This window comes from Amaranthus tricolor, chromosome 15 (genome assembly GCF_026212465.1).
Source record: "Amaranthus tricolor cultivar Red isolate AtriRed21 chromosome 15, ASM2621246v1, whole genome shotgun sequence".
Taxonomy (NCBI): domain Eukaryota; kingdom Viridiplantae; phylum Streptophyta; class Magnoliopsida; order Caryophyllales; family Amaranthaceae; genus Amaranthus; species Amaranthus tricolor.
This window is the reverse complement of record NC_080061.1, coordinates 18,783,961-18,797,996: the sequence shown is the minus strand read 5'-3', so window position 1 is coordinate 18,797,996 and position 14,036 is coordinate 18,783,961. Positions and strand designations below refer to the sequence as shown.

Sequence of the window (14,036 nt, the reverse complement as noted above, 5' to 3'; positions counted from 1 at the left end):
CTTCTTTAAATTTATAAATATTACTATGTGGATATTCATTAAAATATATCAACAATTTACGTTAATTATATTTCGCCAAATTGAAATTACGTTATTTAAAATTAAGGGGTCTTTCTTTAGTATATTGTATGATATGATATGATATGATGACTTCACTACCTTTGTTTCACTTGGTTTGTGCACATTTTCTAATATATTAATCAATGTCCTAATTCTTCTTATTGTGCATAATCAAAATTATAAAAGTTTGATATTAATCAATTGTATCATAACGAATCATTTAAGATTACAATTGATATTAATAAATATATTTTCCTTATCTTACAAGTATATTTTATTTTCATTTTGTATAATAAGTTATTTGATCTGCAAAGCAAAATAAACATGTATCTTGTGTATCTACTCTATTACATATGTTGGAGTATTTATAGCCTATTAAATTTTGATAAAATAAATTTTTATATATCGTGTTAATACGGGTTATCAACTATTATTACATACATACATTTAACATATAGTGATTATTAAATATTTCATGTTCAACATGAGTAATCAGTAATTATGTTCTAATGATGTGTAAATATTAGTTATTTATTATTTAATTTTCTCTATTGTGATTTTTTAAAAATTATTATCTATAATTTTCTTTTTTAACTTTTATTTAATTTGTTTGTAATGATTATATTATTCATGCATAATAATTTCTAAATATAAAGCACGAGTGATCACCTAGTTTATGTATAATACTATTACTAATTTCTTTTTTCCCCAAATTCTCCCAGTAAATTAATTTAAGGCGGGAGAACAAATTTCTTTACTTTCCTCTCGAAACACGAATACCCTCTTTAACTATCTCTCTAACCTTCACTTTTGTTCCCTAAAATGGCGGAAATCCATGTAAAAACCCATAAAGAGGAACTCAGAGAAGGGTCATCGTTGCTCAAACTTCGACAACGATGGGAGCTCGCTTCTGTTCTCAATTTCTTCAGCGTTAGATCTTTGTTTCTCTGTTTTATTTTTTAAAGACTCGTTTTTTTGATTTATTTTTTTGATTTATTTTTTCTTTTGAATGGCAGGTTTTTCAGCCGTTGATAGGTAAAGACTTGAAAATTTCATCGGAAGAAATCGAGAATGCGTTGATTAACCCAAATGATTCACTTGCTAGTGTTCATGTTACACTTCTTAAGGTATAAATTTCGGTTGAATTTCTTATATTTATCATATTTAGGTGAAACATGAACAATTTCTGCGATTAGGTTGCGATGATTTGGTTATATTGGTCTAGTTTTGTTGTGATTCTTCATTTTTGATGGCTTTACTTGAAATACCTATTATGGTGTAATTGTTTGGTGAAAGTGTTGTGAATTTAGTTTTCTGCTATGAAGATATTACTTATTTGCTATTACCAGATTAAGGGTAAGGGTAATGGTTAGGGTAAGGGTAAGGGTAAGAGAAAGGGTGAGTACATTAGATACTCTCTACCTTACTAAGGGGGAACATTTTAAAATTAGCATTGGGCAGTGCAATATAATGTATTTTGCTACAAGGTATCTGTTTTTGTTTGTAGTATGCATCGGAAAGGCCACCGGCCCACCATCGCCTTCCACTGCCCAACCGGGGACCGTCTTCATCTCTTCCCTACAGGTCAATCACCTCTCTGTAGGAATTTAGTGTAATTGTTGATCAAGGTAGGAAGTTACATTGAAGATCAAGGTAATAATAGATAGCAAAAGTGAAAGATAAGTATGAATTGAATTGCTTTTTTCACCACTCCCCAAAATTAGTACATCAATTAGTATTTGTAGGGGATACCTAGCTTTATTCTAGATTTTTCTATAGACTACTATTCTATATTTTTACATCGTAAGCTTTTCTAGAAAATCAGAGTAGATTTTTTTTATACTACTAATCTTTAGAAACTTGTACATTAATCTTAAGATTTTTAGATTGCTCAAATAATCCCCTTAATCTAAAAATCTTATACTTTAAAAGTCTTTGTTGAAGATATTGTGATACATTGTTGATGCACCAGTTACCAACACTCGCCAATCTTGTAGCTTGATTTTTCTTTTCTGGCACCCTTGTCACCAACTGTCCCTTATCATCTTACATCTCTGTGATGGTACCGTTGTTACCTTGCGTCTTACAATATTATGCTTTCTGAACATTATTTTGTTGTAGTTGATAATGTGATCCACCATTCTCCAAACTATTTTTTCTTAAAAGATTTTGTATCATTGGTGCCTTTGTCACCAAATATCTTTACTAATGTCTTTGCCATTTATGAAATTCCAAAAAGTCTTCAAAGGATAGTCTCTTCATTCTTTTCTTCACCAATCGTTTTCATCGTCACTCTTTTGGACCTAAAAGTTTTCCCAATTTGAGCAAACCTTTTGCATACCCAACATTGTGGTTTTCCTTTGAAATAACCATCTCCACTAGCATGATTGTTTTCTTTACAGCTTTTACAAAGTAATTTTTTGTTCAAACCTTTATTTTTGGCCATCTTTTCTTATTCATCTTCATTAGTTTTTCTTTATTTTATTTTTATCATTTTGTACTTCAAAGTAAATTTTGCTTGAAGAGCCATTTCTTCATTTTTCTCATCAGTGTGTTTATTTTTTCATTGTTCATGGGACTCTAAAAATCCCTTAAATTGTTCGACTGAATTTTTGAAAATATTTTGTTCTTCAATTATGGTCACAATATCATCAACATTTATAAAGTTATTATTTATTTATTTATTTATTTATTTATTTTTTTTGTAAAGGGGTTGCTTACAACTCTTGATACCAAATGTAGGAATTTAGGTATAACTGTTGATCAAGGTAGGACTAAAATTGAAAATCAAGGTAGTACTTGATAGCAAAGGTGAAAAATAAGCACGAATCAAAATGCTTTTTATTGGTTCTCCACTCCCCAAAATTAGTACATTTAGTATTTATAGTAGTAACCTAGCTTCATTCTATATTTTTCTCTAGACTACTATTCAACATATTTTAAATCATAAGCTTTTCTAGAATATTTATTACATCTTTAATTTATACTACTAATCTTATAGAAACTTGTGCATTAATCTTAAGATTTTTCAATTACTCTAATACTCTCCCTCTTCTGGCTGCGACCTCTCATTCCCCAACCTTGCAACCACCACGAACTTCCCCCTTTGCCTCTGGCCACCAACGTCTCCCTACCCTATGTGAAAACGAAAACAACCAACAACCTCCCTCCTCACCCTCTATGTCAAAACTTATGAGCCTAGCACAACCAATTTGAACCCAAGTTAAGTCGCCTACCTACCCCATCGCAAGTCAACTAGCCAAGTAATAACCACAAGGACAACAATTAAGGATTAATGATTTGGAGAAGCTGGGAAAAGGGTACTTGTAAGGGGAAAGGGGTAAAGGAGTAAGGGATTGAGGTAGGGAAGCGGAAGAGGAACTTGAGGAGGGACCTGGGGTGGTGAAGTGATGGGTGCCATAGTAAGGCTGGGGAGGGGGTATGTAGTTTTTACAATTTTTTCCTTTTCATTAAAATTTTTGAAAGACTAGTCTGCTAGTAATGTTCTAATCAAATACAACTCAAATGTGAGATTATTTATGATTAATCAAAAGTAAGGATTATTGTAGGGAAATCGTGAAAATGTTGAAACATTAAAGTGCAAAATGTTAGGCCGTGACAATTCATCGTCACATAATCTCATCGTGGCCCACTCGTGTGGACACAGGACACCCGTGGGCTCGGGCCCACCAAACCCACAAGGATGAGCGTTGACTTGCACATACACTTGGTGAGGTTCATTGTTTCCTAAAACCATATGGTAGTGGGAAGATTAGCCCACCCAATATATATGCAAGTCCACAGCTCAATATTTTATCGAAGTGGGATCTTGTCTCACATGTGAAGTATTTCCAACACTCCCCCTTACATGTGAGCCACATCATATCCAAGGAACCATCATCGGCTCGGATACCATGTTACGCAGTGACAATTCATCATCACATAATCTCACCGTGGCCCACTCGTGTGGACACGGGACACCCGTGGGCTCGACCCCACCAAACCCACGGGAATGAGCGTTGACTTGCACATACACTTGTTGAGGTTCAATGCTTTCCAAAACCATATGGTAGTAGGAAGATTAGCCCACCCAATATATATGAAAATCCACAAACCACTATTTAATCGATGTGGGATCTTGTCTCACATGTGAAGTATTTTCAACACAAATGCGAATCATTGTCAATCTCCGGTTGGAAACTTTTGTATCGAAATCATTTGAAATTGCGACTTGAATCGCCGGTGGGGGCGATCCGGTTCCTTGTGACGTTTCAGTATTTAGCTTCAGTGTTTGCTCTCTGAGAAGAAACCATAAAAATGAAAAAAACTACACGAAGAAAAAGCTAACAATGTTTTGGGCTTTGCTGGAAAAAAATCATTGAGAAAAAAAATCAAGATGAAAAAGCCAGAAAAAAAAACCATAAAAAGGACAAGAAGACATCAAAAGAAAAAGGACAAAATCTTACCACATGTTTGAAGCTGTTGTTGGAGAAGTCTTTCTTCTCTTGCTGTTGACATTGAAGGTTGAAGATGACATTGAACCTTAAAATAAGGTTGAAGGTTGAAGGTTGATAATCGGAAAAGAGGACTAGGAAATTTGAGAAAAGTTAGATTTGAAGGTTGATAATTAGAATTTCACCATTGAAAGGTTGTCCACCTGTTTGAACTTTGATGCTTGAATTATTCGTCAATGGAAAATTTGCAATAGGAAAAGAGAAGTGGTCTAGTCTTTATAGGAATATTTGTAAATATGATGAAGTGGTATAAGGAATAGTCTTTTTAGAGAAGTGGTAGTCTTGAGTCTAGACAAGTGAGCTATTTATGTTTTTTAGTTATAGTATTGAGCTTTAATTTAATAAAATTAATAGTAGTAAGCTTGTTAATAGTATGTATCTAATTTCAAATTTGTAATGTAATATGATGACGCACAAAAGTACTCTTTTAAAAACTAAGTTAGATTAAGATAAAACTTTATTCCAAAATTAAACATAATAGAAAGAAGAAAGAAGCATAGGATAGAAGTACAAAAGCTACTGTAGAGTGATCTTGAAACTGCAAATAACCTTCTTCCTAAAAAATTTAATAAAAGTGGTATAGTCTTGACAAGTGGTATAATAAGCTTTTATTTTTTTCCAGTAAGAGTAAGCTATTATTGTAAGCTTTAATTTAAAGAAGTTGTATAGCCTTGACAAGTGGTATAGAGAAAAGTGATAATTGAAAATCTTATGGCATGTTTAAAAATTTTACTACTATTGTTCTTTAATATAATAAACGTATTTAGTGGAAGGAGTTAGCTCATGTTGTTGTACACAATCACTATCATTATATATATTATAAAGATAATGAAAGGGCATTTAAATTGTTCAATGATGTTTTCTATCACATAATTTATAATCTATGAAATTCAAATTATATGTATTTAAAATAGTTACTTTTATAAAAATACTAATTTCAATTGTTCAATGATATTTTATCACATAATTCATAACTATTAATGTATGAATGATTTGATACTTGCAATTCATCAATATTAATTAATAACAAGATTATGGTATACTATCAAAAAGAATGACAATGTGACAAATTGTAAAGCTGCTTGAAAGGAGATTGAGGAGCTACGTAGTCACATTTTTTGGTCTCCTTATGTAGCTCACACCTTAAATTTAATCTTTAAAGATTTTGCTCATGCTTTCCCTTGGATTAGCAAAACCTATCAAAAAGGAAAACCAATTGTTAAATATTCTTGAATCATAAAAAGGCTAATACCATTGCTAAAATATTGGGTTGTGGACTTGTATATAAATACTTGATGAGTAATCCTCCTAATATTATGTGGTTTTAAGAAAGAGTGAAACTCATTATGTGTTGTATGCAAGTTAATGCTTGATATTCAGGGGTTTGTAGGCCTAAGCCCACGGGTGTGTCTTCTCAAGTGGGGCCATGGGGTGATCATGTGACAAATTGTCACGGGTTAACTTGGTATTAGAGCCGAAGGTGGTTCTTGGATATGATATAACTTACATGTGAGTGGGAGTGTTGGAAATACTCAAATGTGAGAAAGATCCGACATCGCTAAAATATTGGGTTGTGGACTTGCATATAATACTTGGTCAGTAAACCTCCTAATACCATATGGTTTTGGGAATGAGTGAAATTCATTAAGTGTTGTATGCAAGTCAACGCTTGTTATTCATGGGTTTGTGAGCCCACGCTCACGGGTGCGCCGTGGGTGTGTGCGCACAATTGGGCCCATGGGTTGATCATGTGATGAATTGTCACGGCCTAACATATTTTGGGGATGAGCGTACAAAGGCTTTAGGTAATGAAGTGGCGACAATAATAATCGAATATTTGTGTTGAGGTTGAATATATTCTGGCCATCACAAAACCTATTTATATATTGATGGAAAAAGAGAAAAGATGGGAGTAATTTATGAAAATTGAATTCTATGATTAGGGAGATAACAAATGTAATGGTTAATAATAAACTTGTCGATGACCTTATGGAAAATGGAAGAAATATTGGTCGGTTGATGGGAGAAAATAAAAATTCTGATACATTGTTTAGGAAATGTCCTTGATCCTATTTATTATGATTTAAATTATCTAGATCACCTGCACCTGGTGCTGAAATTAGGTGTGCTCCTATTCAAGATAGAGAAGTTGTTATTAGAGTTTTGAAAGCTCTTGAAAAATTTAGTGAAGATGAGAATAGTTGAATGTATTCCAGAACGAACAAAGAATATTTGGGACTAGGGCTGCTTGAAATGATGCTATTAGAAATTTAGAATGAGTCTTATCTCATGATTGTCGACTTTTGGGGTAGAGATATCGAAACTTCTTGAAATTGCAATTAGAGTGTTATCCCAACTTATTAATAACTCTTCGTTAGGAAGGGTATGGAGTACATATTCTTATATTCAAAATGTAAAGAGAAATCAATTGAATGCTACTCATGCTAATAAATTGTCGTTATACATTCAAATATAAGACTATTGTCACGTTTCACACAAGCTTACGTGAAAGGTCCTTATATAAAATGGGACATCAGCCTCAAGAACACATATCTTGACGATTCTACTATAAGGTTAGAAAACTTGAGTGTCAAAGATCGGAGGAAATGAGGCTGGACATAGGCTACGCCATGGGCTTAGATTTTTCATATTATGTGTTCTTGATTGTATTTTATCTTTTTTAGATTTTATTTTATGACTTATAATTTATGTACTTGAGTTTGGTGCTTCAAAAATATTGGTTATTAAGCTTTTACATTATTTCGCGTTTATTTGTGCACCATAGGATCACATTTTGTTCCTACGTTTCTGAAACTTGAAATTGTCGTATCTCATTTTTGTTTTCGTTTCTCATATCACATCGAATTTCGTTTTGTGAAACATTGGTTGGAGTATTCTGGACAATTTTTCCATGTGAAAAATCAATGTTTCATTAGATTTTTATTGTTACTCACCTAGTAGTAAATACCATCATTATCAGTTATGAACATAAGATTTTAACTATTAGGAGTATATATTTTGGCTGTTGTGGAATATATGGTAATCTAACTTTGATCATGGATCCATTAAACTATGCATGATCCATGGTCCTTTGCTTCGTATGGCAATCTAACTTTAATCATGGATGCATATGTAGTATTTTGGTGGAGCTTCAATATACTCCCTCCTATTCTTCCTATTAGTCCCATTACTTTTGAGTTACTATTCACTTATCACTTTTAATATATATTTTATTCTTAATCTAGAAGTCAAAACATAGTCAAGTAGGATCTTCTTTGATTCGTCTTAATGCAAGGATTATTGAAATCAAATTTTCATAAATTTTTATTAAGTATAATTAGAGATATTAAGAGTTAAAATGTTGCCTCAGAAAATGTGAAAAAAGTAAATGAAACTAATAGGTTGAATAGGAGGGAATAGTTGTTTTGGTTTATATGCTAGGTATAATCGCATACGTTCATGAAATTAATTTGATTTTGGGCGCCTAAAATATGCTTCTTACTCAGTTGCTAGAAATAGCCATCATTTGTTAGCTGAAGATGACATTTATTTTAGGTTTTCTTCATATGTCATGGATGTATTTCTTGAGAAGTTACCTTTTGTTAAATAATTGCTCACCAGTGGGAGTATTTATTTGGTTATAGATGTTGGGATTGGCTGTTAGTAGATCACTGATCAAGTAATGTTTTTTCCTTCATCTGATCGTTTGAACTTGGATGAGGCAAACACACAACCTTTGTGCACTCATTTATGTGTTGTATTTTCATATTCTATAAGAGTTATTTATTAATCTTCTCCTTGAATCACTAGTAAGTGTAATATTCTTCAGAAGGCATAAAGCGACTTTGAAGCTCAAACTTGTGCAAATTCTTTTGCTCTTATGGGGTTAATAGTCATAGTTTACAATTGTTTTGTTTGATTGTTCATTTCAATTGCTTTACCAAGCAAGCAATTGGTTTGGATTCGTTATTGTGATTTGCTTGAAAGTTTCATATAAATGTGACTTTACCCTCCTTTTATTAGGCATAAGGATAATCGAAATTCCTTCATAAATTTTGAAACTAGTGTATATTCTTTGGACAGAAAAACAAGTTATATGCATGGTCCATTTAAATTGATATAGGACATTGAATAATATAGTTTCTAATTGTGCAGGGAGTGCTGACTACTAATGGTATAAAAAAATTATCTAAACCTGACGCTTGGGTGACAATTCTTTGTAAAACGCTTGCTGATTGGTGGCCATGGGTAGGTTTCCCTAGCTTCTGGAGTTTTACATGTCTTGAAATTATGTCATGAACATGGTAAAAACTTGTAACATTATAATCTTCTTGGTTAGGTTGCTGAAGGTGAAGCTCCTCTTAGTGCAGCAAAAGGGTATTTGTGCTTGCTTCTTCATGTGGACCCTTGATTTGCCTTTATTGTTTCAGAAACATCGATTACTGATTGCTTTATTTTTATGTGTAGAGAAGAAATATCTCAGTACAAAGAACTTGATCCAATCACACGTTTGCTGATGTTGAAGGCACTTTGTGAAGTCCGAGCGGAGGTGAATGCTTTTTTTTTTTCTTCCTGATCTTTGACCATTTTTCTCCAAATATCCCAAGCCTTAATTTATTTTTGCATTGCTAATTTTGGTGTAATTTTTTCAATTTGCTTATAGCAAAATGACCTGGCTTCTTATGTCAACGATGCACTGAAGCAAGGAGAACAAATGTCTCGATTTCGGAAAGATAAGATTGGTCAAGATGGAAATGGAATTTCTTACTGGTATTGATATTTCTGAATCTTCACTTTGATAAGGTTTTAGCGGAATTTTTTTATATTTTTGTTCTTTGTTTTGACTATTGTTAGGTATGATGGAAATTCTGTTATCGGTCATAGAATGTACAGGGAAGTCAATACTGTCAAGTTGAAGCAGAAGCATAAAGTTAAAAATTGTCTAGATATGCTAGAAGTCAACTGTGAGTGGGAGACTCTTGCAACCAATCTTGAGGAATTTCGTAAACTTTCGGTGTGTTTATTTGGATCAATTAATGTTCCTGTCTTTGTATGAGAATTTTTTGTTGTACTTCACTTTCTAAGCTCAAACCTATATAATGTTCTTAATTATTTCAGGAGAAATTGTCATCTTGCCAAGGTGGAGTTGAGGCAGCAGTGCATGAGATTATTGAAACTGAAGTAATTCCTGCATTAGAGAAAATACACAAAGTAACGACCTTGCATTACCATCTTATCTCTTGAAGTATTGTTTAAATTGTGTTCTCATCTTGGGGTCTTGTTGTCTTTACTTATTTTACGGGTGTTATCTTTCTTTGTGTTGCTCCACTTGTAGAAAAAATTGATGGACGCGAAGCGAAAACAAAGAGAGGAGGCTGTTCTTTGTGGTTTTCACTCTCTTGGAGCTGGAGTCACCCGTTCTTGTCGCATACGCAATCCTGTCACCTACACATTTGGTATGCTGTGAAAATGCTTTTTTATAAACATTGTCACTTGCTGTGCATAGAATGTCCAGTGGCAGGCTAACAAATCATGTAGATGAACTTCTGTTGTCCTTAATGTCAAAGATTCCTGATTGATTTCAGTATCTAAGTTCCTAAAAAGTAATGTTTTCTATCTATTAACCCTCTTGTCTTCTCCTTTCCCCTTTGGCTATTGTAAATTAGTCATGAAGACTCCTAGCGCTGTTACAGTCTGACATCATGGGTCTCATATTCTTGTTGCTGATCTTGAATTTTCAATATACTACCTTAGTATCATCATTTTTTTTCATTATCTTGATCTGTTGGTTTACATTGTTGATTTCAGAATACTGGCTCGCAAATAAGCATCTGATTGCCACTTCGATTCAATCTCTACCCTCTAGGTTATAATTTACCTTACCCTTTCACTTTCATTCTTCTTCTCCTCCTCCTCCTCCTCCTCCTCATCCTCATCCTCATCCTCATCATAGCTAGTATATGTTGCTCATAGAAGCTATAATCGGGCCTGAGGGGTTGGATGATGGCAGACCAAATCCTTTCACTTTATTTATACTAATCAACTTTTAATTATTTTTGTAGTAATTATTCCTATTCAATCATCCTTAGGTGTTTCCTTTTCGGTTAGTCCAATCGTGTAATTTTTTCCAGACATGCGTATGGTGTGACTGGAAGTTCAAAGCAAGGCACTGGCTTCTGTTCTAAAATTCTTTCTTTATAGTCCAGCAGTTTCTTCATAGTGCTGATCTTGCATCTCTGTTTGTTTTCTTATGGTAGTGTCTTCTGCTTGTTGCATGGCTGGTATTCTTTATGCTTATTTGAGATGTATTAAGAATTTTCCTTCTTTGTGCAGATGAATATGATCGGACTATTAGAGAGGCTATAAACTTGACAAGGCATGTTTTTTTCCTCAATTTGAACTGGAATTCTTAGTGGATCCTCTGTATGTTAATATGTGTCTTTACCAGATTAAGTTAGGAAATAAGCCTATTTAACAGTATTAGACTAGCAATAAAAAGCAGTTATAGACTAGTGGTATCACTATCATATGTGTTAATCATATCTTTGCTGTTCTCATGTTTGGCAATTAATTATTTTGTGTTTTATTTTATTATTACGTCAATTTAATTGTTGCATTGCTATTAGAATTATCACCTTTAACTGCTCTTTTTTCGGGCACTGACGAGGATCATAATGTGTCACTTTACGGTCTGCCATCTGCTGTATTAGTAGGACGTCACTTATGATTAACGTCTCTTAAATGGTTTACTACATGATCTGTTTATGTTTCTTTAATGCTGATTGATATCTCCTTTTTATTTTGTTTAGGAAAAGAAAAGACCGAGAAATAGAAAGGAATGACAGTAAGCATCATAAACATACTAAAAGGGGTGGTTCCTCTGATGGAGAATTACAAAGTGATGGTGGCTCTGAGGAAGGACTTCTGCCTTCCACATTTATGGACTTCGAAAAAGATCAAAAAGGCAAAGAGCATAACATTGATAAGGAAAATAACCAAACTGAAAGTAGTCACAATGATGAGGAAAATGATCAACAGGCTGTAAAAGGTGATAATGATGAGGAATATGATCGACAGGCTGAAAGTAGTGACAGTAGTGAGGAAGATGATGAAAAAACTGAAAACGAAGGTAGTGATGAGAATGAGGATGCCGAGGGGACTAACAGTCTGGGCGAAAGCCATGATTCGATGGTTGATGATGATGATTCAAGTGGTTTTGAGCTTGAAATCAGAAAGCCTGATGAACCTAACAATGGGAAACATTTTTCTCGAGGACATATGAAAATGAGTTTAGACTTGGCTTCTAATCAGACTCTTGAGGGAGCTAGAAACCCTGGAGCAAAGAGTAGATATGGGCAGAGACCTGTACGTAACTCGGCCTTTGTAGTCTCTGATTTAGAAGTTGGCAGCTCGTCTGGCAATTCGAGAAGTGATGCATCAGATGATGAATTTAGCAGCTAAATTAATGCTAATAATTTTTTTGTCGTTGGGTTTTTGATCAAAGAGAAATGTAGATCGGATATGCTTTGTAGAGGCTGTATGTATGCAAGTTTTTGATCTTTTGTTCTAGCATCTCAATCTCATCTCGAGAAACTGTTGTAGCTTCCAAAATTCTGGAGTTAGACTTAGTGTAAGCAACTCAAATGTGCTAAACTGGTTTACTTATTTTGGGAAGTAAGCTCTTGGCTTTATTAGGCCCACTTATATGTGCTTGAGATGCTTGGGCACACACATTGTTAATTTGGACATCGGAGACTAATGCTTATTTAACTTTAGCAGAACGTGGGAAGTATTTTGAGTTGTTCACCTGAATCAGTTTTCCCTGCTTTTCATCTGAATTTGTTTCTGAAAATTTTATGATATTTTCTTTTGTGACTTTTCATTTATTTTTATCGTCATCATATTCAGTGTATTCTGCTTATAGGAACTTCTATTTAAAATTTTCTTATTATTTATTGGGCTTGTTTGACATTTGTTTTTAGAAACTTTTGGTAGTTTGAGCTGACTTAAAGTATTAATTGTAAATACTGAAATGACTTTTTTAAAGCTTTTTTAACAACTATATCATTAATGGAGTGTTTTAATTCTATCAAAATATATTTATGCTTTATGACTATGTTCAATAAAGTTGAAATATAGTCGTTAGAAAGTGCTTATAAATTGGTGATGTTTTATTCATTTGAAAACATACAATTTTGATTTGATTTTTTTTTGTTTTATTATTCACTTGTGCCAGAGTGTTTTAAAGCTTTTGGTGGAAGTGTTAACCTTGAAATGGATCTCATCTATTTATACTTGAGATAGTCTGGAAATAACTTTCTTAATGCGATGACAAATTCGTGTCACCATACCTTTTCTTATCAAATTATGCTAAACACACTAAACACATTTCTCATATACAAATGTTATACATATTATTATTACTAATATATGTTGATGATTGTAGCTATAAAAAGATTTTGAGAAGACCATGAATAGACTTAAATTTTCAATAATTTTAAAAAGTTACTGTTGGGCTTTTTGGTGTGACTTTGAGTGCACAAATGGTGTATGATGAGGTTTACTACATGAAAACTTGTTTTTAGCAACAAGTTTTAGCAACGACTATATTTTTTTCGTTGCGAAAAATACAAGTTGTTGCGAAATCCGTTGTTGTTGCTAAATAATCGTTGCCATAAAAAAAAAAAAACTTCCCCACCCCTTAAAATAATTTCCCGGTATAACCCAATTTTTTGCAACAAACAATTTAGTTGTTAAAATTAAATAAATAATTCGTAACTGTATATATTGTTGCAAAAAATATTTAAATATACAGATACAATAAAGTCGTTGCAAAAACCCTTATACTAATAATTTTTGTTTTCATTTCCCTCTCAAATCAAAACCCTATCCCTCACAATCCCCATTTCCCTCGCTATTCAGACTCACAAACCCTATTCCCGCACACCATACTGCAGCGATTGCCGCCTGCACACCGGAGCGTCTGCCGCCTGCACGCCGGAATTTCAGCTGCCTTCTGCACACCGGTGCTGCCGCTACGCTGCAGCGTTGAACCCTTCAGCCACTTCTCAAATAACCCACGACAGGTAGTTTTTTTTTGCCTTTTTTTCTTTGAATTTCTTGTTGTTTTCAATTTATGGATTGTTCTTTGAATTTCTTGGGCTTTGTTGTAATTATCAGATTAATGTATGTGTATTTCATCAGTTTGAAATGTTGGGTTGTACGTATTTTCACAGTCTTGGCAGTGAAGGAACATGAATTCGCCTTTTCTTGGGCTTTGTAATAATTATCAGATTTATGTATGTGTATTTCATGATTTTGAAATGTTGGATTGTATTTCATGACATAGATTAACCTTTTTCTTTGCCACTGAGGATTTACAATCAGATCTTGAGGGCTTAATTACTTGCGTTTTTGGGGGTTTATGTTTGTGTGTTTTTTTGTATTGGGAAATTACTTGCA

The 14,036-nt window shown here is 33.4% G+C and overlaps 1 protein-coding gene across 1 annotated transcript; it reads left to right on the top strand.

The window, feature by feature from the left end:
* Positions 1 to 785: 785 nt before the first annotated feature.
* Positions 786 to 12,278, top strand: LOC130801184 (DDT domain-containing protein DDR4). The gene is made up of 11 exons (XM_057664963.1): positions 786 to 990; positions 1,077 to 1,187; positions 8,730 to 8,822; positions 8,914 to 8,951; positions 9,042 to 9,123; positions 9,238 to 9,344; positions 9,429 to 9,588; positions 9,693 to 9,785; positions 9,910 to 10,030; positions 10,908 to 10,950; positions 11,384 to 12,278. The coding sequence occupies exons 1-11, from the start codon at positions 883 to 885 to the stop codon at positions 12,033 to 12,035; spliced, it is 1,608 nt and encodes a 535-aa protein (XP_057520946.1). The 5' UTR covers positions 786 to 882; the 3' UTR covers positions 12,036 to 12,278.
* Positions 12,279 to 14,036: the final 1,758 nt, after the last annotated feature.

Bases quoted from the DNA above. Each gene is read 5' to 3' on its own strand.
- LOC130801184 (XM_057664963.1), top strand. From the start codon at position 883: ATGGCGGAAATCCATGTAAAAACCCATAAAGAGGAACTCAGAGAAGGG. The intron at 9,345-9,428 runs GTATTGATATTT...GACTATTGTTAG, and splicing joins GGAAATGGAATTTCTTACTG to GTATGATGGAAATTCTGTTA. The intron at 10,951-11,383 runs GCATGTTTTTTT...TATTTTGTTTAG, and splicing joins GAGGCTATAAACTTGACAAG to GAAAAGAAAAGACCGAGAAA.